Genomic DNA, 27,958 nt, shown 5'->3' with positions numbered 1-27,958 from the left:
ACATCCAACGACAACGATGCACCGCTCCGGCCCACAACCTGTGCCGAGACACCTACCTCTGGCCGAGTCCGTGCACTTGCAACACACCGATGGCAGCTCCCGAGGACCGTGGAGACCCGCGGCTGTCCATGTGAGGGGACAGCACGTGCTCCGGCCCGTCCCACGCTACCAACAGGGGTGCGGGCCAGCTACAGTGCATGCTACAAGGGAAAGCCTGGGAGAAAGCTGCAAGAAAACCCCACCCTCAAGTCCCACATCAATGCCAGACACCTGCAAAAAAAACCCCCAAGTCCCACATCAATGCCAGAAACCTGCAAAAAAACCCCAAGTCCCACATCGATGGCCACCAGACATCCAGCTCTGCCTCGCTGTCGCGTGTCACCTTCATGTCCGGGTCTGCATCCGATTTCTTTCCAGGTCAAGTCCCTCTCTTGCCTCCACGCAGCAGGATGGGCCGGTGGCAGCCTGGCCACTGCGGGGGTGCTGTCTCCTACCCTAGAAAGACTCAGGCTGACGCGAGAACAGTACTTGGCTGGGCGGCGGAGCCGCGCCTACGAGGTCAGGTCCCGCGGAGCTGCGCGCAGCCACAGCCACAGCTGGGCCGCCACCAGGAGGGTCGCTCGGGCGCGGCGCTGCCCTGAAGAGCTGGAGGCTGCCAACACAACAACAAGACCCATGTGAGCCGGGGCCCCGGCACGCACGCAACAGGCGCCTCCCTCCCCCCTGACACCCCGGGTGCCCCGCGAACTGCACCGGTCCTGCACCCTCCCAAGTGCCCCATCTCATCGCCGGGCCCCCCCCTCCCACAAGCCCCTTAGCTGGCCTTCGGACTCTACCCGTGGCCTCTGCTCTACCCTGCCGCTGCCCTGCACCACGCTATGCGCTGTCACCATCCTTGCAACTGACTGCCTGCCAGCTCTTCAAAGTCTGCCGTCGTCGGCCTCACGGCCCTCAGGCGCCGCAGGAACAGCGCACGCCCAGCTCCCTGCCCTCCACCTCACTCCTATCTGTGACATGCCACACGTTCCAGCCACCTTCCCCACGCCACTCACCCCTCAAGCCCCCCACTACACTCGCCCCGACTCCTCCTGCGCCGCCCCCAGTACTTGCCCCTGCAGCTCTTGCCGTCCCCTTGCAGTGTCCCTGTCACGCAGCTGCACAGGGGTCCATCCACCCGGCTCGTGCAGATCTGCTCGCAGCCTCCGTTGTCCTCGCACCAATCCGATCCTGGGCACAAAGAGCAAAGGAGGACACCTGAGCGATGCTCCCAGACCCCAAGCCCCTGATCCTTGGCTGCCTAAGACCCACGGTCCCAGCTACAACAACGGGGCCCACGAGAGCATGCCCATCACCTGCCAGGCACGCCCTCACATCACATGCAGCGTAGGGATGACACTAGGACCCAGCTAGGCTCCCATCATCCCCCGTGACCCCAAAAAAGCAGCACCTAGCCTGATGCTCACAACCCTCCAGGGGCCTTTCTGGAAGACAAAGAGGAGCACCAACAGCATGGGGCCACATAGCCAGAAACAGAGCGCCCCACGCCCCCCCGGGCTCCCACTGCCTGCCCTGCCGTTGTGCCATCTCCTGTGTGACCACCAGTGGGCCCCTAGAAATGCATGTCTCCCAGCAAGACGGACCCCCAACATAGCCCGCGCCTGCGCCCATCCAACCAGCATCCAGGCTCCCGCTGCCGTTGCCTCCCGGCAGCAAAACCCCCCTGAGTGCTCTCTTGCTCTTGTCCCGATTCTTGCTCAAAAGAACAGCCTCTCCCCACAGGACACACACACACACACACACACACAGTCTCCCTCGCCCCAGTGCTCCGGGATCCTGCTGCACCCAACACTGCCACGTGGCACACCGCCGGGCTCGACCAGGGTGGCAGACAAACCCCCGCTGCCTTCCTTGGGGTCGCACGCACTTACGCTTCCTCCTAATAGGCCCCACCGAGATGATCTGCTCCTTGGGCTCCTCGGCGAACACGCTGGCCATCCTTGTATGCTGAGGGCAGTTCTATGCGGGGATAAACGCCGCCTTCATCACTCTCAGCCCCTGCCCAGGCCCCCTCCGTGCCCCTCCGGCCGGCCCGGCTCCCAGCTCATAGAGCACAGGTCCCGAGGTGACCTGCCCGTGGTGGAGCTCTCCTCCCGGCACCTAAAGGGACACGCAACCCTCCCGGCCTCGCCCCCGGAGCTATGTCTCCGGCCGCCTCTCTGACGCCAGGTGGACTGGGCTTGCTGCGCTCCGCCGGAACCCTGCAAAGCGAGCGACCCCTCCCTCGGCACTTGCCCCACTTACTATTTTGCAGGAGTATTTCTCCGAATCGCAGAGTGAGACGGCGCAGTGGAGGTGAACTTCATCATAATCCCCGATGAACTTGAAGACGGTGACGTGGAAGCGACACGTCAATGATACCCCGTTCTCCTCTATGCCAATGGTGTTGTCCTTCATGTTTTGGCACCTGCGCAAAGCACTGACACTCGCCCCAGCCCTCCCGTGAACGGGGACCCTCCCTTGAGGGATGCTGCTCACCCCTGTCCCCATGAGACCCCTCGCCCCGGGTCCCGTGACGGCACACTTAAATCTCGCCATCCCCGCCTCCTCTGGACGAGGGTGTCGCGCCCTGCCTCTGTGGCGTGACCTCTCTCTGGCACGTCTGATTTGGTTGTGCTCCAGCTTCCCCAGACACCTCCGCCACAATCCGTGGCCCCCCCGTCTCCTCCAGACGCACCGACACCCGCGGCATCAGCCGCTTCTCTCTGCAGCCAGGACTCTGTCGCACGCGGGGCCTCTGGCTACCTCTATGCTAAGCGAACTAATTGCTGCGCTAACAAAGCGAGCTGGCCTGTTCCCCACCCTTTCCAAATCTTCGTCAACCGTTTCACTGACCAAAAGGTCCCCAGCTCCAACTGACACCGACGTTCCTTCAAGCACCCTCCCTGACAGACACCAGGAAAAACAACAGGGCACGCTGGGCCGCCCACCCTGCGGTCGCTCACCCTCCCTCGATGATGAAGTAGCGCAGCTTGTCGTTGCTGTCCCGCGAGGGGGTCGCGTAGCACTTGTTCAGCATCAGGATCAAGTGGTTGGAATCGGCCCCGACGACAAAGACCCCCACGTAGAGCACGTCCCGGGTGGTGAGCACCACCTCGCCCTGCCGGTAGGGGTGCTTGTAGGACGAGTTCTTGTACAGGGCCATCTTGGTTGTGAAGCTCCCTTCTTGCGTTGGCACCGTCAGGTTAATCACGCTAACAATGACAAAAAAAAAACCACACCAGCTTGGACTGAGGAAAGGCTACAAACCCCCGACTTGGCGCCTCGCTTTGGACCCTCACCACCTCGCCCTCCACCCGCATGCTCCCACACCCATGCGATGGGAGAGGCCACGCATCTCGCCCTGGCTCCTACCTGAGCATCGGCCGCACGACGGAATCCAGGGAGATCTTGATGTCCAGCTCGTAAGCGCAGGAAAACTCCACGTTGATGGTCCGGTCCCGGGTGATGACGTTGCCCGTGTTGTTCGCGCTTTCAATCCACACAGTGTTCTTGTACACTATATGCGTGCTGTTCGACTGTAGAAGGAATGTGGGGCGTTGCTCGAGACTGGCAATCTCTGCTCCCCGGCTCCTAACAAATGCCTCGGCCCGTAAATGAGCCGTGCGACGTCGAGGGCCCCACCACCCCTCCACCACTGCTGGCCAGAAAGGGTATGATACGGCAGGGCTAGGAACCACTGGGCAGCATTCTTAATCTCTAAGACCTGCCTCTGTTTTCCCTGACCCCCATCCCATGAAATCACCTCCCGAGCATCGCTCACACTGACACGCGCTCCCACCCCGACCCCGGCCTCGAGCCGGGCCACTGCCGCAGAGGAAGACAGCCCAGCTGGCATGAAGCCGTGCTGCCTCAATGCTCCCCATGCCAACAAGTTCCTCGCATACATGATGGCTCAGAATACACAGACCGCTCTCCTCAGCCTCCCAACTACTCCTCTGCCTCCCCCTGCATCCTCTGGACCAGGACGCCAGTCAGCGGAGCGACAGCGACCCTGCGCCAGAAGACCCTGCGTGCTACAAAGCCTGCCTGTGACCTACTGCCCGAACGCAAGCCACCCCAATTGATGGTCAGAGCTATGTGTGCATCCCAGGCACTAGCCGACTCTCGGGTCCCTTTCGCTCCATCAAGCCGCCTCCCGAAGGCATGCTCACCCCGCCTCCTCTGCCCTCAAGTTCGCATGAATGACAAGACACCCAAGATGAACAGCCTAGCCTTCGCTCCCGGCCTCGTGTGCGCTGTGCTCTGGCTCACCTGCACCACGTTGCCACAATTGCCCTTGGTGTTGTTGATCTGGAAGGAGATGAAGTCCTCCCCTTCGATGCCAGGGCAGTGGCGGTCGTTGACCCGCACCCCCTCGCGCTCAAAGCCCAGCTGGAACAGCTTGCACTTTGAGATGGACACCTCCATTTGGGCAGCTTTGCAGGTCACCTCCGCATCAATGATGTCATGGGTGGCTAGAGGAGAAGATGAAACAGCTTCAGATCACCACAAACAGTGCCGCAGGCCCAGGTGGCTGGCCAGCCCGGCCCTCCTCCCCACCACCAAAGCGGGCTGGGATCGTCTCCTGCAGCGCACCTTGCCCGTCCCACATCCCTGCTGCTCAAAGTGCTCCCGAGCCAGAGATGCCTATAACATGCGCTCCAGAAAAACTGCTCCTGTCCTGAACCGCGCTTGGTCATGAAACCCCGTCTCGGCAGAGGTCCCGGCCCTCGGCACCTCCCTTCCCAAAACCCCAGCGGTCCGTTGGCCTAACGCGCGCCCACGCCACTCAGCGCCGACACTGCGGCCGGGACCGGAGGACTCACTGTTCCCATAGGGCGGGGGCTCAATGCAGCCACACAGCTCCCCGCCATTGTCCAGCTCGCAGCTGCGGTTGGGGCAGTCGGCGCCTACGCAGGGATCTTCCACCACTCCTGCTAAAAAGCACAAGACGGAGCACAAACACGATTTTTATCCTCAGACCGCAGGGTGGGCACCTCCAACTGCCACGGGCTGCCCCCACCCTGCTGGCCTCTCTCCCGCCGGTTGTGATCCCGGCGGGACGTGGCTCCTCTCGACCCGGACAGCCCCCGGCTCTCTTACAGCAATTCTCCTTCTCGATCCACTCGGTGCCCAGGATGCCGAAGGTGCGGCAGGCCTCGCCGTAGGCGGCCAGCGAGCCACACAGCTGGACCTTCTTGTGGTTGTAGCAGCCGTCCAGAAAGCAAGACTCGTAAAAGGGCAGGGGGTCCAGGAGGCCGTAGCAGGGCTGGAAGAAGCCTTTCATGTCCGTCAGCTTCAGGCAGTAGCTGTCGCTCTGCAGCTCCTGGATCTGGACGTTGTCGCAGGAGGCGGCGTACTGCGAGTACTGCAGCTCGTTGCAGCTGTGGGCACCGGACATGTCGTGGGGGCTCCTGTCGCGGCTGGCCCTGCTCCCGCTCCCGCTCCCGCCCGGCGGGGAAGGGCCATCCGACCGCTCACCTCTTCTGCATGCCGTTGGTCTTCCAGCTCTGTGCCAGCACCACGCTGCTGACTGCTGGCTTCCCCCGCAGCGTCGCGTAGTCATCTGTCCGGTCGCCATTGAAGTTGCCACAGAGGCCGCACACCTTGTTCTGCAGCCGCTCCCCAATGGCAATTTTGATGACGTTGAAGCCATTGTAGCGGATCTGGATGTCGGGGCTGGAGTCGATGACCAGGAAGCCCTCCTGGCTGAAGATCTTCGTGGAAAGCCCCGTGACGAAGGGGATGTTCACATGGCTGCCGTTCACCTGGTGCGGGAAAGGACGCAAGGCTGACGTCCCTCCCGTCCCCTCCACGTATGGACACGAGCGCGAGCCGCCAGGAAACGGCTCTGCGACTGCCTCCTGATATCCCAGCCGTGAAAACACACTGCCTTGTTTTTGGCAGGGGCCAGCATACCCTCCTCCTCCTTTTGGCCTGACAGATCACTCGGAACGCACCACCTCCCTTAAATGCCCACACGAGGCTGCACTGCGAAGGGAAGCCTACTCACGTGCAGAGGCTCTAGCTTGGGACTCATCACTCACCAGGAAAGGCCACAGTCGGTGCCCTTCAGACACCAAGTGACACCGCAGCGATAGCCAGCCCTCTGTACCCCTCCGCTCAAAAGGACAGCTTCGCTCACACCACTGAGAGGTGGACGGGTACGCGACTACAAACTCTTGGGGTGCAGATGGCCTCGCCTCCTGCCAGCCCTTTTGTCCTGGCCGGCATCCCCCCGCAAAGCCTGACAGGTGACAGCCGCATCCCTCATCCATAGAGCTGCCTCGACCAGGATGCGAAGCTGCCAACAGAGCCTTCCGGAGACCTCACGGAGACTGTCGTGTGGCCCTGCGTGTGATCCTCCTCCACTCAGGAGCCGGTGCCCCGCCACCCAGCCCGTGGCCCCTCGCCAGAGGGGGCGGATGCCCCTGACAAGACCTTACCTTGACGGTATTCCTGTCGCTGATAAGGATCTGCTCCTCGTTGATGTAGAAGTACACAGGGGAGATGATGGTGAGGTTGGGCGAGGACCACTTGTCAAAGTTGATGATGAGCTGGAAGGAGAAGTCGGGCAGCTTCTGGCAGATGGTGGAGAGGACGAAGGCGCAGTTGGCGGGGAAGCGGAGGAAGGCGCCGTCGAAGGTGCGGAAGACCCCGCCACCCGCCGCCAGGCAGAAGGAGCTCCTGGTGCTGAAGCAGCCGCGGACACCGTTGCGCAGGGCGCACTCCTCGTCCGACTTGCAATGCCGAGGGTCGCACTGGATGAGGTTGCGCCGGAAGCAGCGGCACCGGCGGGTGCAGTCCCCGTTCCAAAAGAGCTGCTTGGGCTAAAAGAGGGACCCATCACTGGCTGGGAGGCCTAGGGACCCCTGCCCGGCTCTCTGAGGTTGCTTAGGCCAAGGTTTATGCCCTTCCATCGCACAGCAAGTGAGAATGGGCGACGAGGACAGAGGAAAAGGTGCAAAGAATGCATTGGCAGCTTGCACCTACTTGCTACCTGCAGGCACGAGGAAACTGCATGTTTCCACTGCCGCCACAACCTCCCTCGCCTCTCGTACACACACAAAAAACACGGCGCGCTAAATACCCCTTTGATCCCTTTCTTGTGCCCTGCCGGCTGCCAACCCATTGCTAGGGTCCCCATACAACCGTACCACGATACTGGCTTGTTATGGGTGTGGGGCCTGGCAAAGACACCTTATGCAGCACAGTTTCACTGACACAAAATACAACCCACTACAATACGAGCAACACCACCAGCACAACACCCTGGTGGATCAAACTGCCAAGTAACAACCAATAGCTACAAATAAGTAAATTTTACGTGAAACGGTAAACCCGTCTTGTGTGGAATACCTAGAACAACGTGGTCATACAGTAGCGGACTTTGGACTCATCAAAGCCAGTCTTCCCAGTCACCACCCTTTCTTCCCACCCCTCCACCAGTTCCCTCCCATTCCTGACACCCAAGTCACCCTCACCCAACAACCACGTGACGGTTTTGCCAGACTGAAAGACTCGCTACGCAGCACACCACGGGAGGACGTCCCTCTCCTCTCTACCCCCGGTACCCCCTAGAGCCGCCAGCCCCGTGCTGCTGCCGTGTCATCCCTACCCTCACTGACAACCATGGTTTCCATCACCAGCGTGGTACCGGGCTCTCACCTTGTGAAGTCTTACCGACTCCACCTTTCCACTCCTCTAGGAGCTATAATTCCCATGGGGCCCTCGGATTGAGGCTTCCTTGCTCTATGCCGGCCTTCCTCGGGCTGGAGCTCCGAAAGAGCGGCCGTGCAAGACTTGGACTGGAAACAAGGCTGGCGCAGGAGAGGCGCCCCGGTCTGTAAGCCACCTCACCCGAGTGCATGCCGGTAGTCAGATCAGAGCTGGACCCTGGCCCCGACAGAGGGACTCCTCCAGCAGGAGCGATGGTAATATGCTCTGCAGCTCAGAGGAGACCGCAGGACAGCTTGGCTCCAGCAAACACCAGCAGACATCCCATGGGCCATGGCTGGGGCTTCACTACAGAGCCCACTTCGCATCTCTCCACCTCCGCTCGATGCGCGTCTGCCCACTCTGCCCCTTGTTCCCCTCCCTTTCTGCTTGGTGCAAACACACCAGACTTCAGAGCAATCCCCGAGCATGGCCATGGACCAGCAGACACATATGATTTTGATGAAGAGGAGCAGGTCCTGCAGAGCATTCTCTCTGACTGAGGCTCTGGCCCTGCTGCCCCGGCAAACAGACCCAGTGTGACACCCGGTACCGGCCTGGCCTGACTATTGTCTCTGCTCGGGGCACGAGATGCTGCCCAGGAATATCAGAAAGAGAGTGGGAGAAACGCCAAGAAGGACGTGAGCAGCGTACCTCGTAGTATTTGCCGTCAGAGTAGCAGCCACAGTTGTGAGGAAGGATGCAGCTCTTGCCGTTGAGGATGTACCCAGGGTCGCACTGGCATCCCTCCACGCAGTAGTGGCTGCAGTCGCTCTTCAGCCGGATGGCGGCGCATCGGGGCTGGCACAGGGACACGCAGCTCTCGTAGTGGCTGTTGGGGGGACAGCTGACGGCTGCAATATTACCAGAGGACAAAAAGGATACAGATTAGCTCCCCAGAGAGAACCAACCTGGCGGCCAGCCACACGTGGGGCTGTAATCCCCACCGCTGGCGTCCCAGGGCAGCTAACTCCCCTGCCAAGGTGGTTAACGTGGACTGCATTGCCCAGAGAGGGACCCGGATCTCCCGGCCATGCAACTGAAGGGAAAAGGCAGCCTTCATCCTGCCATCCTACGCCGCTTGCCAGCTGCCTAGTCCAAGCTGAGCAACTCTTCTCCGTTACTCACTACTGTCTCTGAGCTCCTGCATGCCAGTTTCCCAAAAGCCCTTTCCCTGTGCCCCCTGCTCTTCTGCAAATAAGCCTACTCACTGACACCAGATTAACATCCCCCTCTGGGAGGGATGCCCGTGCTGGCCCTGGGGCCCTTCAGGCAGCATTCGGAGCCTCTGCGCTCTCGCTGCCCCTGCCCGTGACAGCGGTGCCTTCTGAGCCATGAGTTTGCTCGTTAGAAGGAATAACGACAAAAATTTAATTTTCAGTCTTGTTAGCAAAGACAATTACTTCCCATCTGATTTGCCAGATAGATCAGCTGCCAGAGAGACTCGCGGCCCCCGTTCTCGGGAGTCTAATTGAACATCGCATCATAATCTTATTGACAAGAGCATGTGGCTTCATTAGAGCAAACACATACTCCTGGCTTTGAAGCTGACTAATACAATTCCTGCTTAACAACGAAGGGACGGCTGATACCTTCTGAACTTGAGGCTTCCCCCTTTCCATCCCTGCTCCCGCTACACCACACGCAGTTCGTAACAACTCCAAGAGAACATAGCGCCCCAGATCCGCTCCGTCGACTGCCCCCTTATCCTGCAGGGAGGAGGGGATCCCCGGGGCCCTCCCCAGGCTCTGATTGTGGGGACCTGGGACATGTCCGGGTCGATGGCCAGGAGGCAGCAGGCGCCCGCTGGCGTTCCGTGTGGTGCTCTGCTACCTCTCTATGGGGTGAGCTCCGGCAAGTGCTACGGCTGCGGTGGATGGCCCCAGGAAGCACCTCTAGGGAAGAAGGGCCCGGAGGCAGGGTGGCACTTACAGCACGAGGTGAAGTTCCTCCAGCCGGTAATGGCGATGCCCTGCGTTTGGCATGTGCTGGCGTAATTCTGCAGCCAGCTGCAGGCCGTTTGCATGGCTCCCCCGTCGACACAGGTGTCGAAGAGGCAGTTCTTGTAGAAGAAGCCAGGGCTGATCTTGCTGTGGCACTTGGCGAAGACGCCGCTTTGGCTCGGGATGAGGCTGCAGAGCTGCTGGGGTTTCCAGAAGCCTTCCACCTTCCCGCAGGCGGGGCAGCGGTCGCCACAGCCCACGCGGCAGAACGCGTCCCATTTCGCCCAGCTCTGGACAAAGTCAGTGACGCTGGCGGCCGGTGCGCCGCCGGCGGCCACCAGGTCATCCTCAGGGTTGCCATTGTAGCGGCCGCAGAGGCCGTAGGTGAGGTTCTGGAAGCTGCGTGGGATGGTGACGGAGAGGAAGGTCTTCCAGTCGTATACCACCTTCAGCCCAAAGTCTGTCTCAACCACGATATGAAAGCCAAAGGCAAAGATGTTCACTTTGCCCTGGCCCAGCTTTAGTGGCAGGTAGAGACGCTCATCGTTGATCTGCAGGGAAGGAAACGAGATGCACAGTGAGGGGGGATGATGATTGGAGCTTCCATGGGAGGACACGAAGGAGGGCAGCTCGGCGGTCCCGGAGCAAGGTCCCCACCAGCTTCACCTCTACATCCAAAACAAGGCAGCCAAAATGGAAGTCCCCTCCAAAAGCTGCGCCTGGTGGCACCCTAGAGACAAGCCCTTCCTGAGCCCTGGAAAACCTTGCGAGCCAAAAGGCCTCATGCCTAGGGAATCGCTCTGCGGTTGGGAGCCACGCAGGGAGAAATAACCCCAGCCCTCGTGACCCCACACTCACCAGCACAGTATATTTGTAGGCACGGTGGATGACGATGTTGTAATTGAAGACCTCCACTTTGACTTGTTTCACCCACAGGGCCAGAGAGGTGTCCCGATCCTCGTTCTTGGCCGTGACGGTGAATGCCGGGAAAGTGTCCGAGCGCTCCACCCTCGGCCGAGTGATTGTGGTGCACAGGACCAATGCGCAGCTGCTCTGGAAGTCGAAAGAGTAGCCATCGAAAGTCAGGTAGTGTCCGTAGCCGGAAACGATGCAGGAGGCGTCGGTGCGGACGTGGCAGTAGTAGAGGCCATTCTCCTCCAGGCAGTACTCATCATCCTTGCAGGAGACGTTCTCGCAGTACACGCTGTTGTCGGAGCCGTTGCAGTAGCAGAGGAAGTGGCAAGCAATGTCCATCCAAAAGGTCTGGTTGGTGGCCAGCTGGTGCCCCTCGAAGTTGCAGCCGCACTCGCCGCGGGGAACGCAGCGGGTACCACGGAGGGCGAAGCCCTCGTCGCACTGGCAGCCCTCTGCGCAGGTGTCTGTGCAGATGGGGCCTGTGGCCAGGGTCTCGCAGGTCTCCACACAGCTCATGCACTCCTCAAAATGGCTGTTCTCCGGGCAGGCGAGAGCTGCAGGGCCGACAAACTTGGAGCGTAAGTTCCCAGCTCCGGCAGCCCCGGGGCAGCACAGGGTGGGGGAACAGGCAAAAGGTGGGAGTGGTGACCGAATCGGGGGAAAAAAAAGCAAGAGGGGGAACAGTCCCAGCACCTTGCCAGCTACTGGCTCTTCCCATCCCCTTTGCAACCCCTTCTCCTCTCGGCCATCGCCCTCCTCACATCACAGCCCTGTCCCGCCACGTGCCGAGCGACACCTCCTCCCATATTTCAGAGGGTACGAGACCAGGGCTTGGCCTCAGGCCGCTGCCCGGAATGGAGAGGATGCGCTGCTCCCCCCTTCCTGAACAGACGCCTCCCTCAAACCTCTGTGGTGGAGACAGGGGCCATCTCCCCACCATGTACTTCCACGCTGGGGATTTTTCACATTCGCTTCTGAATGATGAATGTTTTTCCATCAACGGCAAGTTTATAGCGACAGCTAAAAACAAGCGCTATTCCAACTATCCTCTGGTGGTGGCATGCAGCACTGTCAGACACCATCTGCGGCTCTGGAATGCTCCTACACCGCATCATAAAACTCCTGATGCCTCCTGAAACGCCACCCCGAAATCGCCTCACTGCAAAATCTGTCTCTGCCGGCACGAGTGCCGCTTAGAAATTACTGCCGGTACGCGGGGCGGCGCTGCCTTGCTTTCTGGCTCGAGAGACATTGCATTCCTACCGCAATTCCCCTTTCCCTTTCATACGCTACACGGGAGAGTGCTTTGTATGCGCCAGCCTCCCTCACGGCAGAAAGGTCTACCGGGCATAGCTCTTTTGACGGCAAAGCCATTCTTTGGTTGACCAGTAGGGAAGAGAGTAGGAAAATTGCCCCAGATTGCCAGCTTTTAGACACCTCCACCCCTACCTCTTCATATGACTTTGGACATCTAGTGCTGCCGTAAGCACCGTTGGGTCAGGACCTCCCGCCCACACAGCGCTTCTGCTATTGAGTGTCTTCCAGCTCAGCCACAGAGCGGCACCCTGTGGGTAAGGGGTACCCACCAGAGATGAGAGGCGGCGCGGGGAAAGAGAGCCCATACTTTTTGGCATCCTGTAAGAAAAACTGCTCTACCTCTGTACACCCGCAAGCTCCTGGCAAAAAGACTCTGCCTGAAGTCAGCGGTGTCTACATGCCCTTCTTCCTATCCTGGGTACTTAAAAGCTTTGGTGGACTCACGGCAAAAACTGTGGGTCCTCCACTGGCCGACGTCCACCTCGGCGTTCTTGCAGGCACCGGCGTAGCGCGCCACCGAGTCGCACAGCTCTGACCGGTTGCCCCCGCTCTGGCACAGGCGGAAGAGGCACGTCCTGTAGTAGGCCGAGACGTTGACCATGCCATGGCACTCCAGGAAGGAGCTGTTGGTGGGATCATTGATGATGCCGCAGTTGGAGCGGCTCCTGTAGGACTTGAGCAGCTCCGAGTCGTTGTTGCAAGCCTTGAGGAGGTCCCCACACTCCCCGTTGCAGATCTCGTCGAATGTGGTCCAGCTCTCCAGAAAGAGCTCCAGGTTGTCTGTGCACTTGCCCTTGGGCAGGCAGAACTCATCGCTGGCGTTGCCGTTGAAGAAGCCACACAGGCCCCCAGTGCAGTTGAAGTAGGCGGTGGAGAGGTGGATCTCCAGGAGGCCCGAATCATAGTAGCCGATAGCCAGGAGCCTCGCTGACTCCATCACAGTGCTGTTGTTGCTACGGTAGATTTCCAGGCGGCCGGAAGGGTGGAAATAAGGCAGCTCCACGTCGTAACCGTTCACCTACAAGTAACAAGCACATTGAGATGCTTCAGGCAGGGCGATGCGACTTTACACAGCCGTTCCCATCTGCTGGCCATGCCACACTGGGTACGCTAAATGCTTCCTGACCCAGACACCACCCTCCAAGTCCCGCAGCCTCCTTCAAGTGGGGGGCTATGGCTGTTTCCTTGCATTTTGCCCCACAAAGAGAGAATGTTTTTCCAGGGAAAAAACAAGTTGCAGGAGACAGCCGCAATGTCTCTAGAGCTGACTAAGAAAGCAAATGGGAATAACGGCACTGTGACAACAACTTCACAGGCACTTAAAGGGCCTCCACGCAGTGGTGGCCCACGTGGGCTTCCTCCAAGTGCCGCCATAGTGCTTAAGGCCCTGACCTGGGGGAAAGCCCAGGGCTGCGAACCTGCGAGCCCTTCTCCAAAGGTACAGCAGATCACAACGCGAGCCATCACCTCCCTCCCCGGGTGGGCCGCCCTGACGGCAGCACCTTTACCTTGATCTCAGACAGGCTGGTGCCTCCGATCTTCACCTCTTGGCCGACTGCCTGGATCCGCACGACGCGTGGCCCGTTGGGAGTGGATCCGGGCTTCTTTTGGCTGATGTCCACCTCGATGAAGTCTGGTCTCTCTGGGCAGGTTTTGAGCAGCGTGTAGGAGTGCTCCAGTGGATAGGGAAAGGTGACACCGTCAAACGTCTGCAGCACCTGGTTCTGTCCCACCAAACACAGGCTCTCCCGCTTGGGGTAGCAGCCCCGGTAGCCATTCTCAATGGTGCAGACCTCTCCTTCGGGGCAGGTGGTGTTAAAGCACCTGGCCTCCCCGCCGTCCTCGCACTTGCACTCCACTGTGCAGTCCGCCACCGCCCAGAAAGACTCCCCAATGGCATAATACCGTCCGTCCACATCGCAGCCGCACTTCTGGATGGGGACGCAGCGGTCCGTGCTGAGGACGTGGCCCTCGTTGCACTCGCAGCCCTCGGCACACGGGGAGGAGCAGGCCAGCGGGGCCGTGAGGTCTGAACACGTGGAGGGGCAGCTGCTGGCGCACACCGAGTAGTGGCTGAGCTCCGGGCACTGCACGGCCATCGCTGTGGGTGCAGAAGGAAGACAAACAACAGGAGGGCCATATTACGGCATGGTTTGGGGCCAATTACCTCTTTCCCATTGACCCACAACAGAGACAACACAGAGTGACCTGGGAGCCCTGCTTGATGGTAGAATTGGCCCCTGCATTTCCCTCCCGTGCCTCCCCAGCCATTCTGCTCGTGCAAGCAATAGCTTCTCCAAAACAGCTCCAGAGCCATTGAGCCGCCCTCAGCTTTATTTAATGCCGCAAGCGAGGAGGGTGGGCCGAGAACTGTGCCATCGTCCAGTCCCCGTTCCAGTCCAGCCTCCATCGCTCATCACAGCAGCCGACTGTCTGCAGGGCAATGCAGAGCTCCCACCTCGTGCCCGACTCGTGCCGCCCTTTTGCTGGCTCAAGAGTCTGATGCCGCAGAGAGGAGGGACCAATTGGCTCTCGCCTGACCTCCTCCCCTGGATTTCTCCCCCCCCATCTCGTGCACTGCTGGGCACACAGGCAGACCCCTGAAATTGCTCCCCTCCTCCAGAGGGGAAGGCTCCCGGCAGGAGCACGCAAACACTTACCGCATCCCGTCTGGGCACGCCACTCTCCCACCGAGATGCCCAGGGCCTGGCACACCGCGGCGTATGCCTGGATGGCTTGGCACAGGCTGGTGCCGTTATCCCGTGCGCTGCAAAGGTCATAGACGCAGCTGTGGACGAAGGCGGTGGGGTCCACGACAGCGCTGCACTCCCACAGTGGCCCGCCGCTCTTGTTGATGAAGCCACAGTATTCAGAGGTGAAATAGAGAGACTCGGTGGCGGTGTCGCAGAGGCTGCAGTTGTCCAAGCAGCCGGGCGAGCATTTCCGCTCGGGGTGCGGCACTCGCCAACTCTCGCCCAGGTCCGGCACGGATGCGGCCAACCTCCCATCGGAGCGGAGGGTATCGTCCTCGGGGTCTTTATTGTAATTCCCACACAGACCGCATGTGGCATTGATGTACGTGCCCGGAACAGAGATAGAGGCGTAGTGTTGTCCATCGTAGGTCACCAGCAGGCCAAAGTCAGTCTCCAGGGCTGTAGACAAGCCGCTTTGGTAGACTTTTATAGCGCCCAGTTCCAGAGAGATGGGTAGGGACACCACCAAGTCATCCACCTGCGGGAACACCACCAGACAACTGAGCCAGTGCATGAAACAGCAGAGCCCTCATACTGGGACATTGACAGAAGCCGTACAGCCCCATTATGGGGTCTTAGGGTTAGGGATGTGCGCAGAAGAACAGCCGTCGGTAAGCCACAGGCATTTGCTGCCATGCCTGTCACCCGTGCCCGTTCCCCAAGGGACTCGCAGGGCCCAGAAGTGCTGTCCCACACTCCCCAGGCTGCCATCATGGTCTCACCACTACCTCGGAGGAGCCGACCCGGCAAGTTCTCCCCTTTCAGTGGAACTCTTACCTTTGCTTTCCCAAAGCTGCCTTTGGGGAGGACAATCTTGTGTGAGTAGACCTCCACAAAAATATCCCTCAGCCAGGAGACGGAGGAGCCGCCTCGGTTCTCGTTCTTGGCCTCCACGTTGAAGTAGGGCAGCTGGGAGCCTGGCCAGCACTGCCTGGCGAGGAGGTAGGAGCAGGAACCCTGGAAGTGAAAGAGGAAGCCGTCGAAGGTGTGGTAATGTGGATCTCCAAACACCACGCAGGTGCTGCTCTCCACCGGCACGCACTGGAAGAACTTAGTCTTCGGCTCGCATGCTTCAAAGGGGCCGCAAGCCATCTCCTGGCAGAAGATCTCGTTGTTGAAGTCCAGGCAGCGGCACTTGGTGGTGCAGTTGGCGTTGTCCCAGAAGATCTCCCCTTGACGGAGAAACTGTCCTAGAAAGACAGAAAGGGAAAAACCCAGACTACATCACTTCTCTAAACAGAGGAACACGCTCTAACTGCACCGCGTCAGTCCTCGGAGGGGTCTGCTGACCCTACGATCGAGACTGCTGCCAAAGCGTCCTGCTACTGGACTTCTCAGCTGCTTTCTTTGCGCAGACTCCCGGCAAGAGCCACTCAGCAAAGCGCTGCAATCGCAAGCTTCGTTTTCAATGTATGGTGTGTCCCCTTCAAGTCCTACCCACACCGCAAGTCCATGGGATTCGCTGTCACAAATCTGGGGTCGGTGCCACACCACGCAGGCTGGCTAGCTTGAAGGCTATCCCTTCTGGTTTGGACACCCACCACCCTCATTCTGCTTCAGTATCATGGGACGCAAGAGCCATTTGTGCTATTTTCTCAAAGGGAAAGTCCACTGGTAAAGCTCACGCCTTTTGGAGGCCATTTCCTGCGCTGTCGCTGTACTTGCGCCATCCTTCAGCTTTGTCGCCATCTCCGTAATTCCTCAGTTGACAAGACCTTGCCGGTCAAAGAGCGACTCTGCCATCAGCGGCCCAGAGGCAATTCACTCCCATTCAGAAAGCGCTCATAGTAGTTATGAAACCAAAGAGCTGTTGATAAGTAACTTCCACAGCACACAGCAGTGACGACAGGAAACGCTGAGTGATCACACGGCAATAGACTGAGCAGACTTGTTACACGGTGGTACTGTAAAGGGAGGCAGGTTTGTCTGGTGAGAGACGTGAGAGGCAGAGAGGAGACGAGAGAACAAGGGTGGCAAATACCCGTGAGAGTTTCCCTCTCCTCCATATGGCCGTCTTTCACACTTCTCACGCGCGCTGCTTCCGCTGTGCGCGCTGCCTGAATTTACCTCTCCTAAACTTTTTGTTCTCTTCCCTGCCTCCTACAAAAAAAGCTATTTTCTGCTTCCCTTTCTGCAACAAACGACATCTCCTCTTAGCAAGACCCACTTGCAAAGGCTCCCATGCCAACCGTCCTGGTGTGGGGGCTTTGGGCAAACGAGCACTGTTAGGCATGGCAGGCCCTCTCTCCTCCAATGCCTCACGCCGCATCTCCTCTTGTGGAGGGCAACGGGCTGTTCACTGTGAAATACAAATCCAGTGGCAGGATCTACCCACGCTGCCCTTGTCACCTGCAAAGCCGAGACTGGCTTTCAGCCCTTTTGCAAAGTCCAGGCTTTCTTCCTGGGGTCGGCAGCTGAAAGTGGCTGGAGCGGTTGGACCCGAAACCTCTGCTGGGCTGCAAGAGCCTCGGGGTCTTGCGAGCCTTCTTTGGTACAGTCCTAAACCAGGACATAAAGAAGCCACATGTCTCAGAGTGGTGACATCTCCAGTGTCCGTCAGCAAGTGACAATCCTCTCTTACTAGAAAGACTCCTGGAGCACAGCGGATGCTCCCGACAGTTTTATTTGTCAAATGGTAATGTAATAATCTCTCTGCAGCAGAGCCCCTGTGCAGTTGCTGTGTGCATTTATCAACCCCTTTCTATGCCCACGCTGTCAGTGACACATGCACAGACACTGTAACGGGTGCAGGGGCATGGCATTTGTCCTGCCCAGAAAACCTGCTATTCCTCCTACGGAAACAAGGGAAACAGAACCACACCATCAGCTTTCCCACTCTGGGGCAAGAGGAAATTGCCATTTGCAGGTCTTTCCTGTTGCCACCATCAGCATCACAGAAAAGAATCGAGACGATGGCTTGGTGGGATTCAATGGCTGCGAAACACTCGAGCCCCATCCGCCCTTGACTTTGGGTTGGGGTTCTGCTTCTGGGCCACAGAAATGGAGGCTTACAGCAACACCATGCTACTAAAATCCCGGGAAGGAAAAAAACCTAGCACGGATGACAGTTTTGCTCGCTGGTGGTTGAAAGCGGCACCAAGAGCAGAGAAGACTCCCGACTGTTTATGGGACGCGCTCAGTTTTCTCTGAGCTGCCAAGTCAGGCCTTGTCCGCACTGAGAATTTGCTGCAAATACTCTTTGCGAGCTGGGTCCGGCCATCTGAGAGCATGCAGACATCCCCTTGAGAGAGGCAACACCAGCCGGGACAAAGGGAAAACAACGGCTGATGATGGCTTCTTCGCATACGCTGCCGAGGATGCTCTCTTGCTGAACAAGACATGCCAAACAATGACAGACCTCTCGGTCCACTCTTCAAGGTGTTAGCCTTTTGCAGTGGGCAGACTGACAATCATCGCTGGAAGTCGGGTGATGACTTTGCGCCGCGTGCAGCAACTCAGAAACACGCACAGGGCACGAACCCCGCTCGCGTGTTTCTGTCCCCACAGCTGCAGCTCTAGGGGATGTCTTGGCAAAAACACAAATCACGCAGCAGCCCAGAGCGATCAGGCATCTCTCCACCAGCTTCCCAACAGCATTACCGTTTCCTACGCTGCACCCCAAAACTTGAAAAAAAAGCTACGCAGTATCCCCCTTACCTCTCAGGCTGCAGCCGTTGGCCGGATCTATTTCTCTGCCATCTATTTTGAAAGCCCAGCGCCCAGGGACGTTAACGTTGGTTGTTTCTTTTATATTGACTATGTCTGGGGTTCTGGAGCCCGGAATGCTAAAGAAGTTGGTGATATTTCCACCGTTGAAGCCAGCCTGAAACAGAGAGACAGCAAATTTCATCACATATCTTTGCTATGGGAAAGCGATGCTGTATTTCCGCACTTCTCTGGCCCCCGCAATAACTCCTGAGCATATTTTCTTTAGTTTTAAAGTCTCTTTTCAGAGATTTCAGTTTTCAGGTAGTGTGGATGTGAGTGAAAAGCTCAACAGGTACTACAAGCAGTATGGATGTATATTGACACATTTATGTACGTATATATACATATGTATGTACGTATATGTAGATCTAGGGGTGTATGTATTGATTGGCCGAGATAAAGGAAGCGACGGAGGGAGGGAACCTCGCCCCCCTCGGGCAGATGGGCTGGCTGCGGCACTGCTGCTGACACCGAATTTTGGAGCGCTTGTCCCACTGTGCCCGAGAGCGGGCTCGCAAGGCCAGCGCTGGGGACGTTGTGGGACTGCGTGGCAATGAGCAAGTACGGGCACATGGGGAAAGCTACAGGCAGCCAACCGAGGGCTCGACAGAGATGGGGATATGGGAGCCAGAGCCTCACCTGGGCCATCACCCCACCGAGACCGGTCAGGGGGTCCCCTCCGCTGGCTGTCCCCGTGGTCCAGCTGATTTCATGGTAGTTAAATAGGGCAAAAGACAACACTCCGTCTGTGATCAGGACAGCTTGGAAAGTGTTTACCTGAAAACCATAAGCACATTCACAAGGTGAGACTGCTTTTCTCACGCTGCTTGCCTGCCCTTCTGCCTCGTTCCTCTCTGGCCTGGGCGAGATGCGGGAGCCTTGCGGTGAAGAGTGACAGAAGCTGAATGAGACCTGAAATACGCTCTGCCTCACTGCTGTGACTCTGCCAGCTCCCATCCCGCCACTACCCTCCACCTGGGAGGAGGAGAAGACCGTCTCCGATCCAATTTAACGCCAATAGATGGCAGCATGAGAATAAGCTCGCGAGGAAGAAGCAATCGGCAGGATTCGGGTTGTTTCGACTGGTTATCTTCCATTACCCTATCTTAGCTTTATTCCTCGCTGCATTATCTTACCCGCTTCCCTTCTGCATACAATACTGTTAACGCTGGATTACATCCCAGTCAACCATGTATATTATGTGCTTTGCTTGGCTGCCAAACCCCTCGGTACCTGCTCAGTCCGCTGCTCACGTTCTTCCTTTCACTTGAAATGACTCTGCATTTCCAGCCCCCCAAACTCCAGACACATTCACGCGACTGCCAGCCCGGGCCCCATGCAAGAAGGGCACGCTTTGCCAGCTGGCGAGGCCGGCATAGCCCCGAGCTCTTCCCTTTTACAGTTGCACAGAAAGAGAGAAAAGGCCTCTCCCCTTGAGATATCCCCTCTATCCGAGCAGATCCAGCGGCATAGGCACTGGGAATTAACAGTCAATCACTTCTCTCAGCTTTCTGCATTTTCCTGTCCTTCCCATCCCTGCCTGTCCTAGACCGTTCTGCGCCAGGACTGTGCCGTGATAAACGATTGCTCCTCCTGCCTCTGAGCAAGCAGAATTTTAGCAGGGGACAAAGCATGGGCTGCCCCTCTTTTAATTATTCAAGACCAATACTAGGAGCCCAGCTACTGGGCACTGCAAACTGTGAAGGAAACTACGGCCACAGAAACAATTATCAGGTAATACGGGAAAGCACATTGATCGAATCATCTCATGCTAGGAAGCGCTAGGTCTCACCCTGCCAGCGAGAGCTGAGCTGCTCTGCATTAATAACAGTTCACACGTGCTGCTGGACGAAGGGAAGATGCCAGAGCACCGAGGGGCTGGGGGTCACTTTGCACCACTTTACGTTCCTTTACAGCAAACCCGCTAGTTTGATTATTGGTGCTGAGGTGAGCACAAACGCCTGAAGATTGAGAAGGGGACCCCAGGGTTGCACTCACTATTTGCATACCACAAGGGATGTCACCTCCAAGGCACATTAGGCTCTTGCCGTGAGAAATCTTGAAAACGGAGGCGAAGCAGCCTGTAAGAGCTGTCAGGGAGAGCGAGAGGTGTGGGCAGAGCTGCCTCACAGCAGCTGCAAATAGCACAGTTCACACTGGGGCAAGCGGGAGAGCAAGCTAATGGGAAGCCACCGTTTCCAATCCTGCATCCTTTCCCTGGGATTCTGCCTCCTACGTCTGGTTTCCTCTTCACCTCCTCGGCATGCTAGCTCACCTTTGCCAAGTCTTTTCCCACCACTGTGAGATCAGAAGGCACTAACACATAAAGGCAGCATCGCTTTGGTAGTGCAACAACGGTTTTTTGATGGAGCAACACACCCTGCTCCGGTCAGGTGCCTCTTGGAGAGTGGCGGGAGCTGACCTGGTACCAGAAGGTTTCGGATGGCCAGCGCTCCTTGTTGGGAGAGCTTACATGAACCACAAACATTTCCCTGTTTGGCACTCATGGCCAAACACGCATCAAGCACCCTAGCCATCTAACAAGGCTCTCGAAAACTGAACCCATTTGCTTGGATGTCATCAAAAGACAGTAACCTAAGGCCACGTTTGCAAAATTGTTTTCTGCAGCTTTTCTGCATTGCGATGAATTTCCTGCTTAAGTTGCATCGTGCTATTCTGCGTGCCAACCTGGAGCCCTGGCCGGTATTGAATGGGAAAGCTGCTCTATAACAAAATAAATTGCATTGTGTTGCAAATGTAATTCTTCAGGCAATACACGAATCTCTATATTGCTTGCTGTCTGCAAATATATATATATGTATTTTTTTTTCTGCAAGCGCTGCCAGGACTGGCAAAAAATATGCATTAAATCTCGAGCCTCTCTAACAAATGGAAAAGAGCTGAACTGTTTATCAGAGCCAACTCAAGACAGAAGAAGCCAGCTTTTGGCATTCACAGTACACAGACTAATCCTAAAGAACCCTTTCCCCAAACAATAGCAGGGAACCCTCACTCACTGTCTACACCCCAAGCTTCTGCCCAGGCCCTACCAGCGACGTGCACTGAAAAACATTGCATCCCCATCCTCTGAGATACAACTTGCACATTTATGGAAATATAACAGAGCTTCCACAGCTGAGTTGCTAGCGTGACTCTCCAGTCAGTCTGGATCAGTCTCCCCATGCAGGCAGGGCAGTTATCGCAAAAGTGCTGTCAGTGTTCCCTTTGGTTTTCCCCTTCCTATCTCAATGTCCGCACAGGATTTCAGAGCAGCCGTTCAACCCTTTTCTACGAGGTGCCCTCGCCGCCGTCTTGGGTTAGTGCTGCTGGGAGAGCGTTTCAGCCTCTGCCACAGAAAAAGCCATCACCATTTGAAAGGAAAAGGGTTTTTTGCCAAATAAATACAAATTAAAGCTCCCATTTTCTTTTTCCTGTCTCCAACTTCTCGGAGGGTGGATTACTTCCAAAACTTAATGTACCACAGATTCCTGATCTAGGGCCTTTTCTGCCAGAGCAGCCCTCCCTCCTTGCAGAGGCAAGGAGCAAATAATGACCTTAGCTTCGTTTCAAAGCTGCTGTGACCTTGCAAGGCGAGCTCAGGGTGTGAAACCGAGCAGACTTGCATTGAGTCCCGGGTAGACGTGAGTCGGGGGGAGGGAAGGACGAGTTACAAAGTCCAGCCTCAAGAGGGTGACGAGGAGAAGAAGGGAGCATGGAGCAGAAGATTATGGCTGGCCAGCCGTGCACCTCCACATCCCGCTCTTTCCATCACCCCGCTGCATCGTGCTCTCTTTCCCCGGCGTCAGGAGGCCCCGCTCCCTCTCCCCGGGCTTAGTGCGGGAACAGTTTATCCTGGACCCCTGTAGCGGACAGACCTGATCCAGCATGGGCGATCAGTGGGGGGCTGCCCTCCAGTTCCGCATCAGGACAAGATGCAAGCGCGTGCACGCTTTGGCATGCCCCTTATTCTCTGCTCCATCCCTGGGCACTGCTCACCGCGTCGCAGTCCCGGGAGAAGCCTGCTCTACGCGCACGCCCCCGAGCACCTCGGCACGCTCGGATGCCGCGCACACGGTCAGGCTGCTTTCGGCGCCTGGCCAGCTGCTACAGGGTGCTGCTGGGTCTCGCCCCACCCCGGTCCCGTTACTGCCATGGTACTGCGCCTTCAGACTGAATCACTCCTTATAAACTGACCGTGCAGGAGCGGGTGGCAGCCTCAAGTGGTTTATGTCATGACAGAGCTACTGTTCAATGCCAAAACTCTGGCCCCTTTATAAAGGCCAAATAAGGACCACTTTCTCCTGAGGTGCCTGTAGCCCCTGCTCTGTTTTATCACTGGGGAAGCACAGGTGAAGTGAAGATCACGTATCATGGCATGAAGGAACTATGAAATCTGCATTTGTATCTAACAAAAAATAACCACACTATGATCAAGCCAAAAACTCCTAACTGGTGTCGGAGCCTTGTTTAGGCACGTTGCCTACAAACACTGAAGAGGCGATGCTTTCCCTGGAGATCTGAGAACAGGGAGTGAGGCTTGTATGGCTCCCACGGGAGAGATCAAAAGGACCGTGGTGCTCCTCTGCCCGAAAGGGAACTGATGAGCGGGAAGACCAAGCGACTCGCTCAATTTTATGCACAAAGGCCAGGACAGTTATGTATATACAGACATATACTCAACCATCAAACACCACCCATCAAGGAGCACAGCTGATCGCTCTTACCGGAGTCGTGCTGCTTCCTCCGTAGAAAGTGACTTCCTCCCAGGTGACAATGAAGATCCAGATGGCGGAGAAAGAGGACATGTCTTTGAAGTGCTTGCGGATGTCTTTGGAGGCTCTCCTCAGCAGCTCAGGGTCCGTGCTCTCCCTGTAGTAGATTTCTCCCCGGATGCCGTTGTGCACGTCTGCCCAGAAAGGTGCGACGAAGGCCCGGCCGTCCGTCAGGGGGAAGGCTTCTGGCGTGAACTGGCTGACGAGCGCGTTGAAGGAAATCACGCCATTGTTGTTGACCTGCACAAAGAGACCCGCTTTGGTTTGAGCAAGACTTTGCAGGTAGCAGAAAGCTGCTGGCTTATCAGAAAATGTGGGGTGAGCGACTTTTGGCAGAAGGTGGCTTATAATAATGACACCCGGTGAGACAGCCTGACCATCTAGGCAGAGATTCCACTTCATCCTACTAGTGGTGACCAAAGGCTGAGTGCAGGAAGCCCCAAGCGGGACAAAACCCTGAAAAGTCTGCAAAACAGGGCTCCTATGGGACAAGCAGGAGAGGCACCCATCAGAGCGGGATGGCACCCGGCTCAGCAGGGACCCTGCCTTGGGGCCCCGGGTTTACCCAGGCTTTGGAGAGCAGCTCTGCAGCACTGAGACGCCCGGTCGTATGACACGGGTGGCTGTGCGGCACGAGGGCTCCCGGGCAAAAGAGCTAAAGCATCGGGCCTGCCGCCTTCGGCTTTGTCACCTGCAGCAAATCCTGGGGCTCCCCAAAAGCAGCGTGCCCATGGTGCCAAGGGCAGCCTCCCCAGAGTCTGCTGAAGATGCTGCCCAAAACAACAACTATTTTTGCAAAGCGTGGAGAACAAGTGGCCCTGCTGTCCCAGATGCTGAAACCTCCCACCACACAAGGATTCGAAACCCCCTCGGGATTACTGCTTTCCCGGTATTGCCGCGTACAAATATGAGCCAGTCAGGCAGGGGAACAAATGAGTCTTTGCCTCTGTTCTGAACTGGGGCTGGCAGGTTTATATCCCGCTTTGGACTGGGCATACCCACAGAGAGCAGCTCGCCACAAAACATGGACGCGCTTGGGATCTGGCCCCTGTCTAAGGCACTGTTTTGATGTGCTCACATGAGCCTTTTCTTTGCCCTGCCCGGAGGGGCCGGTGTCCCCTTTGCCAGGCTTTTGCTGTGCCATCATCTGAGAAAAGCAGCAGCCTGTCCTTGTCTCGGGCACCTACATACGGGTCCAAACCGTTGCCCTTTATTTTCCCCTGCGGGTCTCTGCATGTTCTTGTTTCTTGTCATGTAACAGGAGTAATGTTCCTTGTGTCAAGGCCTTAGCTTTGCTGTACCATTTAATCACCTACAAAGAAAATTTATTGCCTTTTATATTCCTTCCCCATGAACATTAGCCCATTAAATATACCTTTGACTTTCTTAATCATAAAACCTATCAGTTCATGAAATCTAAGAACTTGTCAGGCAGGTGTTAATAAATCTTCTGATTCCTGACGATGGGGAGAGCACGATTAAAATGCAGCCGCTAATGGCAGGGAAAAGAGTAAAGGGAAGGTCTGCTTCTCCACTTACATAAACGCTTCTGTACGGGGCTCCAAAAAAGATGAATGGGATGGAGATCTTGATTTCAGGAGAGCTTCCATCGTCAACTTTGGGCGTTTTCGTGTCGTTCTGCCAGAACGGATACAGACTCGCCATGGTATGAGCTGCAAGGAGGGGGAGGAGAGAGTCCTTACAGCAATGTCAGGACCGGTCCTGACTTCAGAGAGACCACGGCAGGGCCCCGGGGTTGCCTATCACCAAAAGTTGACCTCCTGTGAAGAGCGAAATCGCTGCCTTGCCCTCAGCTCCTTCCCTGGTGCGGACGTGCTGGGGATGCAGAGGGTCTGCTGGCCACCAGCCTGCGCCTAAGCCATGCGAGGCTTCGGGGCGGGGGTGAAACCCTGCGCTGCGCACTTGAGGCTGCAGACTAACAGTGACTAGCCAGACTGGTACTTGGCCACGATGCCATATTCTGCATCGCTGCCGCTGAGGAAAACAGCACCAAAACCCAGCAGCACCAGCAGCCAAATGTTGTTTCAAGCCAGGGCAGAGGTGTTAGCTCTGGGACTGGCTCTGGGACAGGGTCATCAGAGAGCGCATCATCCAAAGGTTATTTAGGGCGACAGCAAAGTGACCACAAGATGTGTGTACAGCTCACAGCTGCACGTTTTGCTTTCTGTGTGACTGTGATCAAGTCATAACGCCTATGTCTCCCCTTCACAGCAGGACACCGGGTCCATCCCCCCTCTCCAGGATGGGCAGGACTCGCTGTTTCAGATGGGGAGGTGCTCAGGTGCCTGGGGACCAAACAGTACCAAGACCGATCCCAAGAGCCACCCTCCTGCCTGCAGGGCAGAGCCCTCCCGGGCACCAGAGCCAGCCCCCCGCCAGCTCCCCGAGCGCCTCTGGCACTGGGTTACAGCCCGAGGTCTCATGACTGCTCCGACGTTTCCTGGCAAAATTAGGTTTCCTGCTGAAAAGACTTTGCTGGTGAACATAATTGCCTCTCCTAAAAATATTTCAGAAGACGGTTTTGACATGTTTCAACACAAGCCTGCCGCTTTCTACCAGACTAAAATCCGTTTTCCATCAGCTTGAGTCGCAAGCGGGCACTTCTGGCCCTAGGGCACGTGTCCTTTCCCGTTCCAGCCCCTGCCAGATCTCTGCTGTCATCTCACCCCCCGTTTCTTCCAGTTAGCCACTGGTGTGCTCCTCACAGAGCAAATGGAGATTTTGCCGGGTTTTATTCCCCCTCCTCCCCCCTTTGCTGTAGAAAAGCAGCGCCCTGTCCTCGCGACATTCAATCTCGGCCGACATGAGCCACCAGGCTCTGAACAATCCCGGCTCTGTTCGCCGGGGTTCGGGACATGCTTTCATTTCCTAGGCCCTACCCTGCGCTGTTCAGGGGCCTCCAGCCGAGGACAGCTTGCCCTGCGCCCCGCCGTTACGGACGCAGGAGGGGCACCGGTGTTGCCCAGGCTGGGGGATGCTCTCTCCTAGCCGCCCTGAGGATGCTCCCTGCTCTGGGAGCAGAGGACTGCCGGCTGACCCTTCTTCACAGGCTCACCTGGTCCGACTTTCCTCGGGGAGAAAGGAGTCAAGGGGAAGCCTGGCCTAACGCTGCTGGCGTCCTGACTTCCTAGGACACAGACGTGTGGCCGAGTGCCCCGGCGGACACAAGGGGAGGTGGCGTGTGACGGTGTCTGAGCCACAAGCCTGGTTTCACAGATACATCCGAAAGGCCGCAACGAAACTCCTGGCTGCCACGTAGTAAAACAAGTCGTTTCACAGCTGTTACACACCTGACGAGTTATTACAGCTGAGGCAAAGCTGCGAGACACGATTTTACTTCTTTTTTAAATAGGAAAAACTTCTCGACGCCGGCTTCTTTAGCACTACTAGTGTGACACTACCATACCTTTGCATGCATCGTGTCATCTAGCCAAGCAGCCCAGCGGGCCCCGCTGATCATGATTTTTGCCCCGGTGGCATTTCCCAGGGGTGAACTGGTGGCCTCATTTCCCGCATGAGGAAAGAGAGTCACAACCTTTGCCTGAGCTGTCCTCAGCCTGATGGCAACTCCGCAGCTGACCAGGGAAACGGCTCCCCGATTTCCCAACTCCCCAGCTCTGGGCTCCCTTGCTAGAGGTCCTCGAGCCGGCCCCATCTAGTACCAGCCATGCAGCGCACATCTGCCACATTACCAAACCACAGAGGCTTTTCCTGCCCATACCAGCTCCGCTCGCCCTTCTTCGAATTGAAACACGACAAAGATTAATTACTCCACGAGACTAGGGAGCTGCTCCTGTGCTTTTCAACATCATAGAAAACCACAGCTCGGAAGGGGTCCCCGGCTGCCGGCCGGTCTCACCTCCTGCCCAAAGCAGGGCTGACCCCTGAGCAGGTCAGAGCAAGTTGCTCGGGGCCTCATCCAGCCCAGATGTGAACACCACCTCTTCACAAAACAAAATGCACCATAAGAAACAGGGTGCGAGCGCAGGGAGAGGCTTCCCGCCGCGGGCTGCAGCCTGCAACCCCGCCAGAGACACCTCCACGTCTGCGGTCGGATGTCCTCCGCCAGCACCCCGGGGGAACCCCACTGCCCACAAACCGTGACGTTCTGCTATCGCTCGCCCAGACTGCCCTTCAACTGGCCATAGGTTGGTCAGCCTGCTCAGCACTCCTAACACCAGGAATTTTTCAAACTCCTATTTCGTAGTGACTGGCAAGACCACTCCAAGCTCTGGAATGCCCCGTGTGCACACACAGCCATATAGACGATATATGCACGCACACATAGAACGCACACCGAGCTCAACAACTTCTGCGGCCTGTATATCTTGCCGGCTTTGCCAGCTTCGTATTCAGCGCGGCATGCCAGCTCCTCGTTCAATGTAAAGGATGGTCGCTTCGTTGCTCTCAATGAAGCGAGGGCCATTTGCGCAGGCTGCCGATCCATCTCCCGCGACACAAGCTGTCACTCGTGCAAAACCGGCGCCTGTGCTCACCCACAAAGGCGCACCGATCTCCTCGCTAAGCGCTCACCCTTAAAATCAGCGGTCCCTCCCTCCCCATGGGAAACACTAACTTCACCATGGTTCTCGTCCTTGCCCCAGCGTTTTCCAAGCCTTCCGTACTTCTGGGGTCTCTGGGCACAGCACTGCTCCGCTTTCCCAGCACAGCTGACGCTGGCCTCCCAGCGCCTGAGCAGGAGATACTCACCTCGCTGCCACGCAGTTATCACCAAAAGGGCCACCCAGGTTCCGAGAAACCATCGCTTGTTCAT

At 57.2% G+C, this 27,958-nt stretch overlaps 1 protein-coding gene across 1 annotated transcript; it reads right to left on the bottom strand.

Moving 5' to 3' along the window:
* Positions 1–352: 352 nt before the first annotated feature.
* Positions 353–27,958, bottom strand: TECTA (tectorin alpha). Its single transcript, XM_075172961.1, has 23 exons — positions 27,895–27,958; positions 24,703–24,836; positions 23,116–23,403; positions 19,031–19,168; positions 18,341–18,506; positions 15,461–15,873; positions 14,591–15,161; positions 13,439–14,031; positions 12,375–12,948; positions 10,557–11,167; positions 9,688–10,249; positions 8,410–8,609; positions 6,486–6,869; positions 5,521–5,807; positions 5,143–5,423; positions 4,866–4,976; positions 4,312–4,514; positions 3,412–3,575; positions 3,003–3,251; positions 2,302–2,464; positions 1,929–2,016; positions 1,111–1,227; positions 353–652 (listed from the first exon to the last, which is right to left on the bottom strand). The coding sequence occupies exons 1-23, from the start codon at positions 27,956–27,958 to the stop codon at positions 552–554; spliced, it is 6,462 nt and encodes a 2,153-aa protein (XP_075029062.1). The 3' UTR covers positions 353–551.

This window comes from Calonectris borealis, chromosome 24 (assembly GCF_964195595.1).
Source record: "Calonectris borealis chromosome 24, bCalBor7.hap1.2, whole genome shotgun sequence".
Taxonomy (NCBI): domain Eukaryota; kingdom Metazoa; phylum Chordata; class Aves; order Procellariiformes; family Procellariidae; genus Calonectris; species Calonectris borealis.
This window is presented reverse-complemented; position numbering and strand designations above follow the sequence as displayed.

Excerpts from the sequence above, each read along its gene's own strand:
- TECTA (XM_075172961.1), bottom strand. The coding sequence starts at position 27,958 with ATGAACAAGCGATGGTTTCTCGGAACCTGGGTGGCCCTTTTGGTGATA. Across the intron at positions 10,250-10,556 it reads CCTACAAATATACTGTGCTG|ATCAACGATGAGCGTCTCTA; the intron begins GTGAGTGTGGGG and ends CCTTCCCTGCAG. Across the intron at positions 3,252-3,411 it reads GTCGTGCGGCCGATGCTCAG|CGTGATTAACCTGACGGTGC; the intron begins GTAGGAGCCAGG and ends TGTCATTGTTAG.